The sequence below is a fragment of the Orussus abietinus genome, unplaced genomic scaffold (assembly GCF_000612105.2).
Source record: "Orussus abietinus isolate OABI.00-Male unplaced genomic scaffold, Oabi_2.0 scaffold297, whole genome shotgun sequence".
In the NCBI taxonomy this organism is placed as follows: Eukaryota; Metazoa; Arthropoda; class Insecta; order Hymenoptera; family Orussidae; genus Orussus; species Orussus abietinus.
In genome coordinates, this window is record NW_019394449.1 from 43398 (window position 1) to 62838 (window position 19441).

General features: G+C 41.5%; 1 protein-coding gene across 1 annotated transcript in view; it reads right to left on the reverse strand.

Annotated features, from left to right (window-relative positions):
- The window catches only part of LOC105696086 (collagen alpha-1(I) chain), a 64194-nt gene that overhangs the window by 7163 nt on the left and 37590 nt on the right, over nucleotides 1–19441 (reverse strand). Inside the window, exons 2-3 of the mRNA XM_023432393.1 lie at nucleotides 7439–8023; nucleotides 4091–4150 (exon numbers count right to left, since the gene is read on the reverse strand). Of these exons, the coding sequence (XP_023288161.1) occupies nucleotides 4091–4150; nucleotides 7439–8023 (645 nt within the window). The remainder of the gene's footprint in view (nucleotides 1–4090; nucleotides 4151–7438; nucleotides 8024–19441) is intronic.

Genomic DNA, 19441 nt, shown 5'->3' on the forward strand with positions numbered 1-19441 from the left:
GAGCGCTAACGGGCCTCGAAAAAGTTGACCGGAGAACGTCTTCGCGAGAACCGTGTTCCCAGGAAACAGCCGAAGGTTCGCAGGATCCGGAAGCCCAGCTAGAGCCCAGAAGGGCGGCCACGAAAGGCTCGAATTTTGTTGCTTCGGATGGGCGTCGCGGAGGGTTCGGGGTGGCACAACCGGTTACGGTGTTGGGGTAGGTGCACGAACAAGCCAGGAAGAAAACTTCCGCCAGGAGGACGTCGGTGAGATGCAGAAATAAAGGAGGACCGCAGTGGGTCGACCGGGCGGTGTGGCTTTCACCGGTATCCTCCTTAAGGTGAAGTGAAACCCACTTCAAATCAGTCGATTCGAATACAACACTTTTTTTTAACGGTATTAGACTAAACTGTCCGAAACTTTGACACGTCACTCCTGATCATCTAAGAATTGTCCTGACACATTCAAATTTTGGATTTTTGGAAAAAAATTTGTAACTTAGCCCAGACTAGAACCAAAATGGCGTCGACCTCACATATTTCGATCAATATACAATTATCGAAGGCTCTGATATGAAAAACGAAAGGGTCAGGACAATTTTACGACAATTTAGAACACTCTGGTAATAGATAAACTCGCATTTGAACGGGATAAAGACGAAAAAAGTGTTGTATGCGCTTCTGTACTAAAACGATGGGAATACGAGGTCTCGGAATAAAAATTTAATTAACCTGGGAATCACAGGGGGCGCAGGGGGTCCCTCTGCAGTCAATTAGGGCCCCGGAAAACATGAATCCAGAGGATTTCTGGAGTTTTGCTTCAATTTCTTGATATTTATTGTACGAAAACGACAGGTGGAATATGCCATTTGGTACAATATCCAATATATTTCGATACAGCTGTCAGTATAAAAACGATCATCGGCAACGTAGGCATTTAGAAAAATCATCTTTATCGACGTCGATCAAGTTCCTCGAAGTGTTTCACTTCACCTTAACCCGTGGTCGCGAAAACGTTGACCAGCTGTCACGATTCGCGGCTGGGAGCTTTCGATTTTTCAGAAACTTACGCTTGCGGTCGTGCCTGCAGAGTTCTTTACCGACCCTATCCCCAAGTGCCGTCGAACCCCCTTTGGACGGGAAAAAAAGGTGCAAAGACGGGAAATAAATTTGATATTCTTTGGATTCCCTCAAATTTCCCGTGTACGACTCTATGCGGACCTGCGGTCAGTTTTCTAGAAAGGTAAAAGTGTAGAGAAATTGCGGCTGATGAAGGGGGTGGTCCGCCCTCGATCGAATCGCTTTAGGCTCAAGACTTTTCGAACTCTTTGGACAAAGTGGAGGAGAGATAGGGCGAGTCGGATTCTGCATCGACCGGTCGGCGAACGGCCGTTGACGTTATAAGGTATTCAGTAGCCGCGGTCTTGGGGTCGTAAGTGCAATTAGCGACCACATTTGCGATGTCCACTGGCGCAACCCGCACTTTCCCACGGGCAACCGTGAGAATAATTCATAGCAGGTCCTTGGCGCTGCCTATGGACTATGCGACGACCATGCCGGAACGACGGGCGCCGCTTCGCCACTCGCCGGCGAAGCTTCAGGAGGAGACGTGGCAACGTGGCGCGCGGCAGCGAACCTCGTAAATTCCCGGCAAATCGAACCCCCTACACACCCGAGAGAGTACGAGTACCGGATTCTGCGACTGGTTTACAAGTATCGGCCTCAACGAATTCGTCCTCTCTCGCCTATGCCGAGATATGCGCGCCGGTCTCGAACTTTGTCGACTCGACCCGAACTCGCGCGCGAGCCTCGACGATTCGGCACCCGTGAAATCGACTGGGAGTCGCTCTCTTTTTCTCTTTTTCTCCGTTGCTGCTCCGAGTTATGGTACACAGGTGAGCCGTGCGCTCGAGCCGTCCCATATCTGTGAGGGCGTTCGGGTAGATGAAAGTTTCAAACGCTTACGAATCCAATATTTAGGGAAACCATCTTGCTTGATATTTTTGTTACCTATATCGTTTCTTTGTTCACGATTTCGACCAACTCATAGGTTAAAAATGCTCGGCGAAGTTTGACGACAGCCCAAGTCGAGAATTGGTATCGGGTAAAGGGGCAAAAACTCGTATAGTAAGTTTCAATTTGTTTTTAGTGATCTTGCGTCAAGAATGACACGGTAATTCACTGATTCTCCTAAAGATCAAACCCGTATACAGTCAAACCTGTTTTCGTGCGGTAGATAGGGACCGCAGAAAAAACCGCAGAAAAAAATATATTCAGAAACTTCATAAATAGCTATAACAAATCATTTTTCAGAACATATTAAAGAAAATTTTTTTTACGCGGTGGAGAGGGACAGCATAAAATAAGTCTCAGTTAGAAAATATGTCGAAGCTTTACAAAATAGCGAGAAAGTGCTTTCCAAGCAAAATAAATAATTAAATTACACATGGAGAAATTTTCAAAATGTACATAATTCAATACTACTCGTCGTAGTCCAAAACGCGCATATTCTTGTGTAAACGGGTTCGTAATCGCTTTCCTCACTTGAAGATATTAGAGTTGATTTATTTTTTGTTACCATGTAGTCGGTAATAAGTTTTTGCAACGACGGTCGTTTGATCAGCTGCTTGTAAACGTCACGATAGCCAGATATACACGATCGAAGCTCTTTTTGGAATTTCAAACTTCTTTCGGAATTGTTATCTATTTTAAGAAAATGCTTTTCTAATTTGCTGTTAAGTTATTGAGAATGTCAGTATCAGTTACGGTTTCGTCCTTAATCATTTTGATAAGATCGTTTTCGCTAAAAGTGTCAAAACCTTCTCCGCAGATGTTATGTGCTAGCGCAATGTTTTCTGATGATAACGTGGACGTGTTTTCGGTTACATTCCTATTAATGACACAATAGAATCCCGATATTAATATACCGCATAAAAAAATCGCACAAAAAAAATCGCATAAAAAAGACCACATAAAAACAGGTTTGACTGTATTCGCAGAAGAAAAAAGAACCAATTCACTAAAATTGTACACAATGTTAGATTTTCAGGAGAATGATAATTATAGTAAACGTTTAACTTAAAGTTTCTAGTTCATTGATCATAGCGTAGATGGCGTATTACGAGTGCACGGTGAAACGACAAATTTTGAAAGTTCAACGAACCGTTGGGTGTTTATATCATTGATGTTTAGGTTTTTTATGGACCGTTGTTAAGTGCGGTAACTGTTTTCAAATATCTTCAAGTTGGCTTCAAATTACATGCAAGCCGTTCGACTGAATGACTCCATTTAGAACACCGGTGTAACGACGGTGGCGTGCAGGTACAGCAATTACAAAATCATTTACGCAGATGGTATGTAAGGGTGGAGGTAAAGTAGAGGTGTGCATTTCAACGCTGCCGTACACCTCATTAGTTTCCATATCACCACCCCAATTCAAATTCACGTTCCTAACGACGAAAATCCCAGTATGTTCCAGTAATGACTTTAAAACAATTTCCACTACACTGAAAATATTTAACGACGATACCATTTGATTTTCTTAACGATGCGATAACGAAATACCGTGTCAAGTTGTCATAGTTGGCGTTATGGCCTCGTCGTTAAGGTGTTAATTTGGTCACAAAAGTAATAAACCATATTTAAGTGATATTTTTAAGGTATATTCAAGATTCTTCCCAAGTGAATGACCCCTCGCTCTAATCTCGGAAACGTACGAATACCGAATTCCGTGACTGATATGTAACCTTGAACCAAAGTGAATTGCTTCTCGCCTACCGAAACATTTATATCGGCTTCAAGTAATAGCCGACTTGTCCCATTTGGAGGGAACGAATTCACGCGGTGATCTTAGAAATTCGGCATCCGTAAAATTAGACGAGTCACTTCTCAATGCAAAACTTAACTCAATAATAAAGGCGACGAATCTAACCATCTCGGATAAATTTTCAAAATTCCAAATACAGAAAATCCTTTTAGAATCGTATAAGAGGCAAAAATTTGAGTATCCGAAATCTTATACAGAAATTAATCTTTTACGTGACTGCAACCTTGAATCGTTAATGGTGAAAGTATATTCTCGTAATGATACTTAAACATAGTCCGAGACGTACCTTCAGAATGTTCTCTAGCTCGGCAGGACTCTCTGTGGGGCCATGCCTTGTGTTCGAACCCTGAAACCAAGAAAGAGAGATTATCGATTTCTAATGTCGGATAATTCTGTCTGAAGGCAGGTATGTACGCTCGCATCTCGCGCGCGCTCGGCCGGTAACGTCGTGCGCGACAACGCCGGTAGAGTCGAGCTCGACGGGATCGCGTCTCGGTGGATAAAACAGGGATCGCCGAAGGAGATTCTCGACGCAGCGTTGCCGGTTATGGGGGAGCACCCGCTAAGAATAACACGATCGATTTACAAGCGATTGCCAGCGCTTATTAACGACGGGTTTGCGAGCGAGACACGGCGGCCGAGGCGCCTCGTTGTCTCTTTTCCGCCATGTTTCTTCTAGAACGTCTACCTGCGCGTAGCGTCGCTTGGTGGTTTTGTTGTCCCGGCTCACCTAATGCGATAACTTACGATTTGAATATGGAAATACCTTGCTCGATTTAATACTGCACTAGAACGTTGCGTTAGTTACGCAACATCGCAAGGAAATGGAAATTCTGTTCTACCGATAATTTGAAGTTAGGGTACGAGTGAGATAAGTAACATTATGGTTTAAATCAATGCGAAATGAATAAGTACGTATTACGAGTTCAAAAAGTCATCTAATTACAAATGCATTTTTATTAAATCCGATATAATGAGATGTGCCCTAAATGACGAAGGTGCTGTTTTGGACTTCCTTAGGGGTATTAATGAGATTTCAAACAAATTCCAATCGCGCTGAAACACAGGAAATATTTTTCGTTTCCCGATTTTCAGTATTATAGAAAATAAGTATTAATATTATCTTCGATTCTGACTGGGAACGTTTACGAATATAGCATTGCTTGTAATTATTTATTTTTAATGCATGCTACGGGATACACACTTTTCAAATAAGCACCAATTCAAACAATTTAAAAAGGTTCGAATAATAACTAATTAAATGGAAAAGGCTAAATTTGACTTCTGTGGAATATCAGTAAATTTCTAATGGTGGTAATGTAGGGTGGCAGGGTACTAATGCATTAATGTATAAATTATGAACTAAATTCAGATAAAAATTAATTCCGTTTACGAAGAAATGTATAATAATGCACATTAACCGCTGGATAATCTCAAAATATGAATTAATGTTGCCTTTTTCATGTGCTGTTTTCAAGATCAAACATAATTTAGCCTCCGGAAAAATGCAAATAAGTAATGGAAAGATGTCCTCAAATGATGCACTCGTATTATTTCTCCATTAATTTCACCGAGCATTGAACATCTTAAAGGTTCTTCATAATTAACGTACCATACAATTAAACGAAGAAGTGAAAATGAGTTGCAGCAAAAATCAAGAAAAAGTAGGTTAAGAAGGTATCGAAAGAAAAAATACGGGAGCAAACGAGATAACTCGTCATTACTTCAGGAGTGATAACGAATTACACGAACCGGGTACGTTCCACGTGAGTCGCGTAAACCGGAATAAAAACGGCTCGTTATTTGTACCGTTCAATTGATAAATTACACATAAGTCGCCTCACACAGTATAGCTAGTTATTAATCGGTTGAAAAAAAGTAGCGGGGTTTTAAGGATTTAATAAAATTCGCCTCTATATTCAATGTAACTACTTTGAAAATATTCGCGAGTTTTACTGTACGACTTAAAATGCTAACATTTACAAGTAGAGCGGTCTAGCATAAAACAAAATTGGATAAGGTAAAAAAGTGAATAGAAAATAATAAAAAATCAACTTAAGCAGCGCGAGGAGTTATTGTAAGGAATTTAATCATCAAGTAATCGATCCGCCTATGCAACGTTAAGAACTAAAGCTAAGTCAGGGTTAATTGAATGTTGACCTGCTTCCACTTTGCATATGCTCACATGAAAACCCTCATAGACTATCCAGTGATTTGCAGTTCTAATAATTTTCTCGGTTAATAGTTTAAAATCAAGCAAATCGTCCAACGAATGTTTCCTAGACGTTTACCAAATACTTGCATCGAGAATTTAAAGTCATTTAATAAAACACGAAGGCAACAAAAATGATTTGCGTATTCATAAAACTTCTGAGATTAAATTACGGCAACTGTTTAAAAAGGAAGATTTTACAGACAAAGATTTGTCGCAACAGGTCCGGAGACGTTATATTTGTTTTAATCGCCCGCTAACGCAATCCTCGAAATACCCTATAATCCAATTAAGTGTTATGTTACGCAATAGGTGGCTAACAGACAATTCCCCCAGGGCATACAGAAAACCATCGATTTAATTCAAGAAAGTAAGTGCCCTCCATCTTCCGAGCCAAGCTGCCGACAAGGATAAACCGATACAAGTACCTACGCAAATTTACTCGACAATTTCATGTCGATACCAAGTTCTTTTGGCATCTATACCCTCGGTTTCCATATTTACTTGGTATCGGAGAAATCGACTCGGAAAGAGATGGATACAATGAGGTACTTTTTATCAATTTGTATTGCCACACCTACTCGATCGATTACCAATTAAAACGTATTCCGATTAATATAGAAATTCATATTCACGGCATGCCTTCTACAGGAGTCAAGTTGCAATGATACTTATTTCTCGATACCAAGTACATATCGATATTCTTTCTCGATGCGAGGAATAAATGGAAGTATACCGATTACCAATTAAAACGTAATCCGATTAATATAGAAATTCATATTCAATACATGCCTTCTACAGGAGTCAAGTTTGGCTTATACGTTTCTGTATTTTAATTCGATACGAGGAGGCAACGATACTTATTTCTCGATACCGAGTACATATCGATATTCTTTCTCGATACGAGAAATAAATGGAAGTATACCGATTACCAATTAAAACGTATTCCGATTAATATAGAAATTCATATTCACCGCATGCCTTCTACAGGAGTCAAGTTTGGCTTATACGTTTCTGTATTTTAATTCGATACGAGGAGGCAATGACACTTATTTCTCGATACCGAGTACATATCGATATTCTTTTTCGATGCGAGGAATAAATGGAAGTATACCGATTACCAATTAAAACGTATTCCGATTAATATAGAAATTCATATTCACGGCATGCCTTCAACAGGAGTCAAGTTGCAATGATACTTATTTCTCGATACCGAGTATATATCGATATTCTTTCTCGAAGCGAGGAATAAATGGAAGTATACTACCACCGGTTCGTTCCTAGCTGCCAACTCTTCGGATTCGCTTACAGCTTGGCGGAAGCACCAAGAGAGACACATCGGAGGACCGTATCTGGCGCCCTGGTCGTCGAGAATCGTTCCACGGAGACGAATCGGCGCTTATACCGAGACAGAATACTCACGTTGTCCAAGGGTATCCTCGGCAGCCGTCCTCCCGCAGAGTGCACCCTGCTTCCGGTGTTGCCGAGGTTGGTGGGGTTCGTGGGGTTGGTGGGGTTGCCGGGGTTGCCGGGGTTCCCGAGGTTTCCGGCACCGGTTGGGGGAGCGACGTTGGGCGGCGGGCCCTTCGCCGGAAGTAGGCCGTGGCTGCGGTGCTCGTTGCTGCCCCCGCCGTGCTTCACCGGCTGCCCGGGGTATCCGCCCCTGCCCCCGTAGGGCGGCTTCCCGTCGGCGGGTTTGACGAAGCCGCCCCTCTGGCTGCCCCCGTGGCCGCCCGACCTGGGCCCCCCGGGCTTCTTGAACTCCTGGGGGCCGGCGGGCCCCAGGCCCGCGGCCGGGGCGGGGGCGGCCGACGGGATCCGAGGAGCCGCTCCCGACCCTCCCGAGCTCCGCAAGGACGCCGAGGCCGACGCCGGAGCGGGACTCGCCGGCACGCCCTCGATCCCGATCAGTCGCTTCGGCTCGTCCAGCAGGTGCTTCACCAGAGAGTAGTTGCCCAACTTCGACTGGATCTGCTGCGTCGTCCGGTCCTGCGAGTCTGGGTTCACCTGTCGAATATAGAGCGCAAATCGACGTTAACGGCGTTCACCACCAAAGTGGGGACGATGACTTCCACCGCTAGATGGCATTAGCATCGAATTCGGTGGGGGATAACCAAAACGTTCTTTCTCGCTCGGATGAGAGAGACGCGACGCATAATGGGCGGTGTTTAGCAACGGGCGAAAAATGTGTGTGTATTTTGCACGCATAGGACTCACACAACGGCTAGACGCCTCTGGACTAGGCGCCGAAACGTGTGTGACCCCCGGCCGCACGCACACGCCAGGTGGACATGTATATAAAGCTGGAATTGCCACTTTAGCACAATTCAATAAAATTTGTTGCAAAATTTATTGCTAATTCATTGCTATTTTAAGGCACAAGAAAAGAATTTTTTGCTCCTGTACTTTTCCGAAATATGGTGGCGATGTCAGCTTTATATAAAGCTAGCACTGCCACAATAAAAAACAATTATTAAGTAAATGCTCATCGATGAATTATATACCAGAATTTATTGCTAATTAATTGCTCGCAGAGAAACCTAATTTACATTTTTTTTTTCTCACCCCTAAAGGGGTGAATCGCCACCCCTAGTGCTGATCGCAGGACAGAAACATGAAAAACATGGGAGATTCGAACTATTTCGTCACGTGGGAATTAATTGCTAATTAATTGCTCCAAGAAGAACCAATATCTTCGTAAAAATACAATTTTCAAACCTACATGGACTAGCGATTAATTCCCACGTGAACAAGTAGTTCGATTCTTCCATGTTCTTCATGTTTCTGTCCTGCGATCAGTACTAAGGGTGGCGATTCACCCCTTTAGGGGTGGGCAAAAAAATTTGAATTTGGTTTTTCTGCGAGCAATTAATTAGCAATAAATTCTGGTATATAATTCATCGATGAACATTTGCTGGTCAAGCTTAGCATTTGTTATTTGTTTGCTTCGTTTCTTTTTATCACGACCATCTGTAATCGGAACGTCAATCATAGTTTTTTACGAGCTCATTCCGTCCTCGTTTAGCGGTTTCTTTATGCTTCGGGCGTCTTTCAATTTTACATTTTTTCAAAGGCGAGATCGGTTATACTACATGAGAAGAATTTTGTGGAAAACTTGTATAAACCGTCTCAAGAAATACGTGACCGAAATGCAATATTAGAGCGATATAGTGGTCAAGTTTAAAAATAAAAGCCGTAAAGGTTTCAGTGAACTGGGTATAATTACAATTTGATCAGCGGAAGCAAGTAATTCATGTCTTCTCCGAAACATTGGGCACTTCACAAAGATTAGATTAAATTAGGTAGAAACTTTGTTCGTCGTGATATCGTCAAACTTTTTGTCAAATAATTCGGCAGAAATTATTCCCTTAAACACCCGTAATTATGTTAACTACAGAACTTTCAGAAATGATAAGGCACATATTCGCGAAGCTTTTATTTCAAAGTACATTTTATCGACGTCTCCGAGACGAAAAATTATTACAATACAATTAAAAAGAAAAACTAACGGTACAAGAATTGCCGACCTTGTACAGTTTTCGCAAAAAATCAACCAAGAGAAAATGAAAACTCTCGTCTTGTCCTTAAGTTCAATTATGGCCAGTAATTCTCGCTTTATCATATCGTCCAGTTTCACCCAAGAAAAATACCCAAGCCAAAGTAATTTTCCCTTCAATGTACTGCTGTGTAACTTCCTTAAGTATACACCATCATCCCACCATTAAACGAACCCCATTATATTGATACTACGGGGTTGATATCCCGCGATAGTGTCTTTTAACATCAAAGTACACTTTGTGCTCAATTACGTACCCGAAGGCTTGCATGTGTTAAGGGTATCACGCAAACCTTTCGCGTTTCAGATTTCTTAAGCGAATAACCCTCAAATGAAAAAATTATTCATCCTCGCATAACCATAAAACAACAACATACTAATGTTGGCAATATATTTCATGCAGTGGAAATATGAATATATCGGCTTTCAATCGTTACACGCTAATAGTTATACCGTGAACATACACGTACTTTGTCACGTATTATAGAATCCATCCGAGCCGGTACCCTTCTGTACTCGTTATTATAAGCGTTACGATTAGATATCAATCGACAATGCAATTTACCATAATTGAACGACTTAAGTAGAATTACGGTTTAACGGCCGTTAGAGGTCACGCGAGTTCGAGGGGACCCTTTACAAGTAGCGGATCGTAAAAGGGTTATGGGAACTTTTTGATTGCACTCTATATTATAACGCAAAGCAACAGGGGACGTTTCAGAGTATAAACATTGAATAGCTGATTTTTTGGGGCTTGAACTTTAACACTATTTCTACCAAAGGTGTCAAAAGACACTTTTTAAAATTTTAACTTGAAATTATTTTCAAAGTTTAATAATTTTTTCTCAATTAATGTTTTGAGTTTTCGTATAATAATTGTTAAATTTATTTAGCNATTTAAATAATACGTGTTACTTTCCCAGCCAATTGAAACTACGCAAGTTTATACGACACGTAAATTAATCCCTTTCATTTAATGTATAACCCACGATTAGCAGCGTTACTTTTTTCCGCATGTATTTCACAATTCCCGTTTTTAATTTAAAGCTACTCCTGACATTCCCACTATTAAGTTGGATTTTAGAAGAGATCGACTCGTGGAAATTTGATCGATATATTTAAATAATACGTGTTACTCTCCCGGCCAATTGAAACTACGCAAGTTTATACGACACACGAATTAATCCCTTTCATTTAATGTATAACCAACGTTTAGCAGCGTTACTTTTTTTTCCACAACTATTTCACAGTTCCCGTTTTTAATTTAAAGCGACTCTTGACATTCCCACTATTGAGTTGGATTTTAGAAGAGATCGACTCGTGGAAATCATCCGGAAATGAGAAAATGGAGGCGGAAATAGAGGAAAAAAATGGAGGGAGAGGGAGAGCGAGAGAGAGGGCGGGGCGAGGGAGAGAGAAAGAGGAAAGTAGCGAAAAGGAGAGAGAAATTCATTACTCTCCGGCGATGAAGCCACCCGAGATGCAAAACGGCCGTAACAACGGTAATAAAGAGATCGCAAGGTTAGGGTGTAAGTATGTTAAATAACGAACGGAGGCTACGAGAGTACAACGCAATAAGAGAAACTTTTACTTCATCTTTAACGGCAGGCAGTTAACAGACCAACTGTTTGTAAGCGGCATTAACTCGGCAAGGAAGTGATACGAACGAGTTCAATTATTAAGAAATGATTAATGGACATCGTTACTTGTCGATGATTGTGACTTTGGGATCTATTCTTGAGGACGGTAAACTGATTCCTACCAGATGAGAACTGCGTCTCCGAACGAAGGTCGCATACTTCGACGATGAAACGTAAAGTCATGCATAAACATAACATTTTTATGAGACGGTATTCACTCGCGTACATATCGCGATATGTTTCGAACCATTCAAAAGTCCCTAGAAGCGCGAGCGTTGCTTACATTTTAGAACTTTATTCGTAGTATTCATGGTACAACGATGCGTGATATTATTATATTTTATTTTTAAGTATTACATTTTTCGTTTGCATAGGAATTATTAATCCATTTTTTTTTCTCTTAAAACGAGACAATTGAAAATAAATGCCAGGTCAGTCCTGCATTGATCAGGGATATGTACGTACATAGACTTCTTCGTATTAATTTATTTGTCGAGAGCGATTCCAAAGGTGTTAAATTAACTTTAGGTGCTTACTATTAAATCCTTAGGAATCCTTGAATACGCCTATGCTAACATGCGTAGTCTGCATCCCACACTTCCTCCCTAGGGAAATGCGTTCACGCACCCCTTAATGCGAGCGTACACGGGTCTCTGCGTGCATGAATGCACCCCTCTAGTTTATCCATTATCCGGCCTATCGTTCAACAATCTCACGCGCAAGTATTGCGGTGTCGTGACCCGAGGTATCTCAATTATTTTCTGGTCATTACAGGCCTCAGCCGGCGCCCTTGGCCGCCTTCTCGGGGTGCTTATTAAATTTTCAAAGACGCTCGATTAAAGAAGTTTTCCCGACTAAAAACAATTACTACGCGGGTCACGTTTCTATTTTTCACTTTATAGAAGCGATCCGATCTTACAATAGTTAAGGTAGATAGTTTTTAGGGGACAAAGAAATATCAATTTCAAACATTTTACAACTTTCCGAGAACTGACATCGATGTGTCTCGCCTAAAACATGGAAATAACTGGAAATATTGAAACAAGTTAAGCTGTATTGCCACCCGATCACTGTTTAATTCAGTAATTTCCGGGTTAATCAGGCACCATGTTTTTTTCAAATAAATTCTAAAATAAACAATTTTAGATACAATAATAAGTTGTCCTGCACGTACAAACATCAATTTTCATAAACAATAGCGGCATGAAAGGCAAAACGATAACAAGAGAACTTAGCACATTTCTTAGATACCGTAAAATATTTAGAACATATTCCAGTTCCTGCCGTACTTTCGCGGAATTTTCCCACTTTATGTAAATTTTCGGAGGTCCTTACGCTATCTATATTTCTTTCTAAAATCTCAAGTGCAATCCAGGGTCAACAGCTTCCTAGTACTTATAGGCAATTTGTAGGAATTAAACCTCAAAATCGTCGAATAGACGCACGGGGATGTTAACCCGGGGCCAAAAGTTCATAAAGTAAAAAAAATATAATTTCTATATATGTTCATAAATTATCAAAGCTAAATATGACATTGAGTTTTTCAACAAATATTTCAGATACGAATGAAATTACAAGAAATCATAAAAAATCTGTCGCTTAAGATATTTAGCAAAGATTACATAGAAATATTTAGAAATGATTCTATGCTAGGGATAACTTCACGGTACATCCGACAGCATATCACGCAAGGAAAAAGGGAAGAAAAGGAGAAAGAAAAGCCTTCCCGACGCTTAACCCTCAAAATCGTCGAGTAGAGAGTAGACGCACGGGGATGTTAACCCGGGGCCAAAAGCACCACTGCGTCGTGGGTTAATATTCCACGATAGGATCGCAAAGCTCGGAGAGAGCGAGGGGTGGGCGAGACGCAAGAGAGTTCGGCGCGGAGCCGATATTTCACTCTTTCTTACGACATGGCGGAAAATAAAAGCGGCGCTGGGCGCCTCGTTCGGCAGTTGGCAAGCGTTACGGGGCAATATTTACGCGTGCAAGGGCATCGAAGGATCGACCGGGAGAGGCGGACTCCGACTTGATAGACGCGGATACCGCAAAAACCTGGCCGCTTGATCTCCCTTGGGGGTTGAGACCCCGCGGACGGGAAGGAGGGTCGGCAAAGAGGGACACCTCTTGCTCGACAGATTCGGCAAAGACTGCCTACTGCCACTTTGCCGCGGCTCCGCTTTGATATCCACTTTGATATCATGATACCGGGACCCACGGGACGGGGCAAAGGGACGGGCCTTGAACGGTGGGAGACCTGCAATAGATGATCACCTCAAAACATGCACCGAGCGATGATCGAAAGGGGGCATTACTTTTCGGACAGAAAGACTTGCGGAGAAAATTGTTCCAGACATTAAGGTGAAGTGAAACACGTCGAGGAACTTGATCGACGTCGATAAAGAAGATTTTTTTAAATGCCTACGTTGCCGATGATCGTTTTTATATTGACAGCTGTGTCGAATTATATTGGATATTGTACCAAATGGCATGCTCTACCTGTCGTTTTCGTACAATAAATATCGAGAAATCGAAGTAAAACTCCAGAAATCCTCTGGGTTCATGCTTTCTGGGGCCCTAATTGACTGCAGAGGGACCCCCTGCGCCATCTGTGATTTCCAGGTCAATTAAATCTTCACTCCGAGACTTCGTATTATCATCGTTTTGGCATAGAAGCGCATACAACACTTATTTTGCCTTTGTCCCGTTCAAATGCGAGTTTATCGATTACCAGAGTGATCTAAATTGTCGTAAAATTGTCCTGACCCTTTCGATTCTCATACCAGAGCCTTCGATAATTGTATATTGAAAAATTGTACAATCATTATTTATTACAAATTATGTATTGATTTGCAATTTATTTATTTACAATTATTATATATTCCTGCATCATATATCATCGCTATCGTCATCATTTGCTAGAAGATGTAATGAAGGAAGCATTACATCTTCATTTTCATCATCATCCGATTAGAATAGCTCCAAAATCGCTTACTGTCTCGCTAAATCGGCCATTTTGTACTTTTTTGAGCTTTCTGACGTTCTGGACGGTGACGAAAATGTATCTATCCTTCTGCACCTTTCAAGAAAAGTGTAGTACCCTCGTTACCCTCGAGGGTGGAAAGTACAGACAACGCAAACAAACCTTGTATAAAATTTGGCAAATCGAAACAAAAAAATCTGTATCGAAAAAAGAAACGATATTCTTCTTTCTCGGAATGCCGAATACAATTAATCAAACTGCGAATTATAAATACAACGTTTTAAAATAATTACTTAATATTATTTAAACAAAAAGGCTTCAATGACTACCTTGGCAGAGTTTAAAGAGTTCGAACGAAACTGTTGGGCATGAAATAGGACATTATATGGTTGGAACTACTGATATGTACTCGGAACGTTGCGAAACATAAAACGACAACTGGGTTGTGGAAAGATGGAGAAACTCCAAGGAAGTACCACTTCTCTAAAAGTGAACAACTCGAGAAACTTTGGAAGAATGAAATGGCTTAAAAAGATTCGCCCTGGGTATTGATTAAATTTTTGCAGCCTCACCAACCCAATATTCCACCACGTAAGCCCAAAAGAGAAACTTAAAAATAAGGGATACCTCAACAACCAACTGCCCTATTATACGCTGAAAGCAATGACATTCAAAAGATACTCTAACGATAACGGCAATTAACACATTCGCGATCGCTGACGTGAACTCACGTCTTTTCAAGTTCTATTCCTGGTTGCCGCTGACGTGAATTCACGTCATTTTAAATTCTATTCCTGATTGCCGCTGACGTGAATCACGTCCATAACGTTACGCGATACAAGTTTGCGGCAACTAGTTTCAGAATTTCATTATTTTCGCCGGTACTCAGTATTTGAAACGGAAAAAATTTGCCGGTCGCGAATGTGTTAAGGGACACCCCCAAACTACAATTCAAACCGTAAAAGTACTCTGTTTTTTTTATTTCAGGGTTCGAATAAAAACCATTAGAAATGTTCACTCCGTCAACTAAAAGTTTATTCGACGTGACTACACGGGATCCACATTGAAATTCCAGAAAAATGTCTCCTATAAGATTCCTTCATCTTCCGTCAATATCTCACCCCCACGTCCACTTTACGACAACCATACAGTCAATATTTATTTATAAATCTAATTGTTGCCATGTTCACTCCGTCAACTAAAAGTTTATTCGACGTGACTACACGGGATCCACATTGAAATTCCAGAAAAATGTCTCCTATAAGATTCCTTCATCTTCCGTCAATATCTCAGCCCCATGTCCACTTTACGGCTACCATACTTATCAATACTTATCTATAAGTCTAATTTCCCATTCCTCGTCAAAACGTACCGCGGAAATCGACTCCGAGAACCATTCACCGCCCTGAATTCGTCGTTTCCACCCGCAGGCAGAAAACCTTACCATCGCGGGGTGCTACGTCAAAATAAAGCCATTAAGCGCCGATCGCTCCGGCCGAATCGGAACGCGGATAAAAGCGGCATTACCGCGCGAATCTCGACGGGGGCTCGACGGGGCTCAACCAGGGGTCGGATGTTATCGGCCGCTCTCCGGAGATATTCCGGGCACGAATCGCCTCCGGAAGTAACGCAGCTGCCTATCCGTGGGTTCCCGGATCGAGAAACTGCTTTGGCTTTGACACGGAGAGCGAGCGACGCGTTACTTCCGGTTTCTGCGACGGCCACCTAAATTCCCACTGGTTACCGCGCGAGCGACGAAACGAGCACGGTAACGGTGCGAAGTTTGCGGCAATTGTCGGTCGCGAGAACGAGAGGGAGAGAGTAAAAGAGTGGAGAGAGAGGGCCAATTGAGCTTCCGGTCGGGTCGTAGGCTTAAACTCGCATTCCCACGCGCACAACGCACCCCGGAAGTGCGAAGCGACTCGCTCTTTCTTCAGGGCCGTTTCGTCGCGCACTCGACGACGAACGAGACTCTCGTTGGCTCCCCGGTGACGCTGCACAGGGCGATGAACCTGTTTCTGGAAACGCGGCCTAAGTTTTGCGGTCATTAGTCAACATTAACCCATCGGAACCGCAGTCGAGGTTTCCGGAGACGGGCGCACAAATGCGACTCCTCTCGTGTCCTTTGGATGTTGGATCGCCAACGTCATTCCGCATCGATTTTTCAAGAAGTGCCCTGCACCGGAGACGTCGTTTTACTTCGGTTCTCTGAAATATGTGTACAGTAGGCACCACCACGTAAGAAAAATGATATGAATCCTATTGGAGAATTAGGTGCTTATTAGGTGCTATTTTAGTGCTACAACCCCAATTTTAGTGCTTCACCCTTTACCCCAAAAATTTGTATTATTTCTAGGACTTCTCTCTTGGGGTAAATGTGTTCAGGGGTAGTTTTTGGATGAAAGGGATGGCAGTCCGGACTTGGTTCCATCGTATATCTGGAGCACTTAAATAGCAACTAATTTCTGCATGAAAACAGTCTATGTAATTGTATTATTTCTACGACTTCTCTCTTGAGGGAAATATTCTCGGGGGTAGTTTTTGGGTGAAAGGGGTGGCATTTTGAACTCGCCCGTGGGATATTTCTGGAGCACTTAAATAGCACTTAATTTGGGAATTGCTTTTTTTTTTGTTAACCCCTTCTGTAAGGAAATATACTCTGTGGCAGTGCTGAGTGTACGTCCACTCAGCACCACCACCGATTTTTGGGGTATGGGGTGGAGCACTAAAATTGGGGTTGTAGCACTAAAATAGCACCTAATAAGCACCTAATTCCCCAATAGGATTCATATAATTTTTCTGATGTGGTGGTGCCTACTGTACACACATCTCTGAAATGACTTCTCCACTGAGTGACGTCATTTCGCGTTAACGGTGCAAAGTGCCTGCGTAATGTTGTTGGTCGTTTTTAGGGTTTATAGGTTGTATCTTTTGTGAGATTACGTCCACATGCCCAGTCAGAAGATATATTTATTTTTGGAAACGCGGTATACGCATCTAATTATTTTTTTCTCATTTTAAGAGATGATAACACGGATAAATTAACACGTGGGTTAGATCATTTTCTTTCTACTAGGTATTAGTTTCGGTACGACGAACCTTTAAACTATTGTATCTCCAAATTTTCAAAAGTTGCAGGACGTTAGTAATATCAAAAGGATTTATCAAAACGCGAAATTACCCCGAAAACGGATCATTCCTAGAAATAAAAGTGTTACGAAAGATTCGTTCTATATAGATCGGAACGCCAAAACATTTATAAAACTCTTCTCCGACCTGGATGCACCGAATCATTTGAAACTTCAGCACGTGATTATGGAGGTCCTAAAAAAGAACGCGACACTCGTGAAACTTCATTTTTGAAAAAAAAAATGTGTTCTTGTTTCTAGTCCGGGATAAATGAAAAACTTTCCGTTGAAAATTAAAATTGTACGAGCACATCACGTTCTTCCTTAGAGCCTCCATAATCACGTGGTGAAGTTTCAAATGATTCAATGCACCCAGTTTGGAAAAATGTTTTATAAATATTTTAACGTTTTGATAAATATATAGAATGGATCATTTCATGACACTTTAATCCTCTCCGTTGGTAAACACGCGAATTGCCGGCAAACGGGTTTCAGAAGTCTTTGGCATCTGTTTTCAATTTACAAAGGGTGATTTACCAGCCGTAAGTAAAGTTGCTCGTTGAACAGGACGTTCAGCGAGAGCGGAATAAAAAATTTTCGTCAAATTGCGGAACCGATCGTCGAGCAGCCAGATGTTAAACCTCAACGTTGATAGGTTGCTGTCGCTTTTGCATCGCGTGTTTCCCTTTCACCGTTAATTCGCGTCAGGTAACGCTTGTTAACGGTACATCCATATGGTGTCTTTATTTCGAAGCATTATTTTCGTCCAATCAAGCGACTGGGTTCTATATCAAATTGTGATTTAAGTCCACATTGACAAGAAAACACCCTGAGTAATGAAATCTTTTATCTTGTCGAATGGTTTATTCGTCCCTTGTTCGTACAACTCGGCAAACAGAGCCCAAATCCGGAACACGGAAGTATCCCGTTGACGACCTCTTCTAGTTACTTTTCCTCTTCTCCCTTTGTTCCTTCGAATCCTGATGTCCCAAATAAATGACTATCTCTTTCAACCGCTCTTTGCGAACTTTTTCCATCGCGATACTTTTCTTCGGGTAAGTTCTTTTTTGTCTCTACAGTTCATTTATAAGCCCGGGTTCATTCAACGAATTAGGTGTGTCATCGTTTTATGAATTATCTTCCTGATTTTTAAAATATCCTCTTCGAGATAAAAAATCAGAGGGACGCCATCGCAAGTGGAGCGAAACTTTTAACAGGTTAGGAACCTGAAATGGCACGTTTTTTTAAGGTGAAGTGAAACCCCCTTCAAATCAGTCGATTCGAATGCAACACTTTTTTTAAAGGGTATTAGGCCAAACTGTCCAAAACTTTGACACATCGCTTTTGATCATCTAAGAATTGTCCTGATACATTCAAAATATGGATTTTTGGAAAAAATTTTTTAACTTAGCCCAGACCAGAACTAAAATGACGTCCAGCTCTCATATTTCGATCAATATACAATTATCGAAGGCTCCGATATGAGAATCGAAAGGGTCAGGACAATTTTACGACAATTTAGAACACCCTGGTAATCGATAAACTCGCATTTGAACGAGATAAAGGCAAAGAAAGTGTTGTATGCGCTTCTACGCTAAAAAGATGAGAATACGAGTTCTCTGAGGGAAAATTTAATTGACCTGGAAATGACAGATGGCGCAAGAGTCCCTCTGCAGTCAATTAGGGCCCCAGAAAGCACGAATCCAGAGGATTTCAGGAGTTTTACTTCGATTTCTTGACATTTATTGTACGAAAACGACAGATGGAGTATGCCATTTGGTACAATACCCAATATAATTCGACCCAGCTGTCAATATAAAAACGAGCGTCGGCAGCGTAGGCATTTAAAAAAGGTGCGTCAAGCTAGCACGGCAACATCCCAGTACACGATTTCTGAATACAGAGGAATTATGTGCTAATTATGTGCTAATTTTGTGCTGAATTAATTAATTTTGTACCCCCACCATTTTTCCGAAATTTGAAATTTCAGTGTGGCCGTGCTAGCTTGACGTCAAGCCAGCACGTTCCCATCTCAAACAAGACAAAAAGTTAAAAACAAGTACACCAAATTGAAGGGCAAATTATGTGCTAATTTTGTGCTGTAATCGTTTTTTCTTT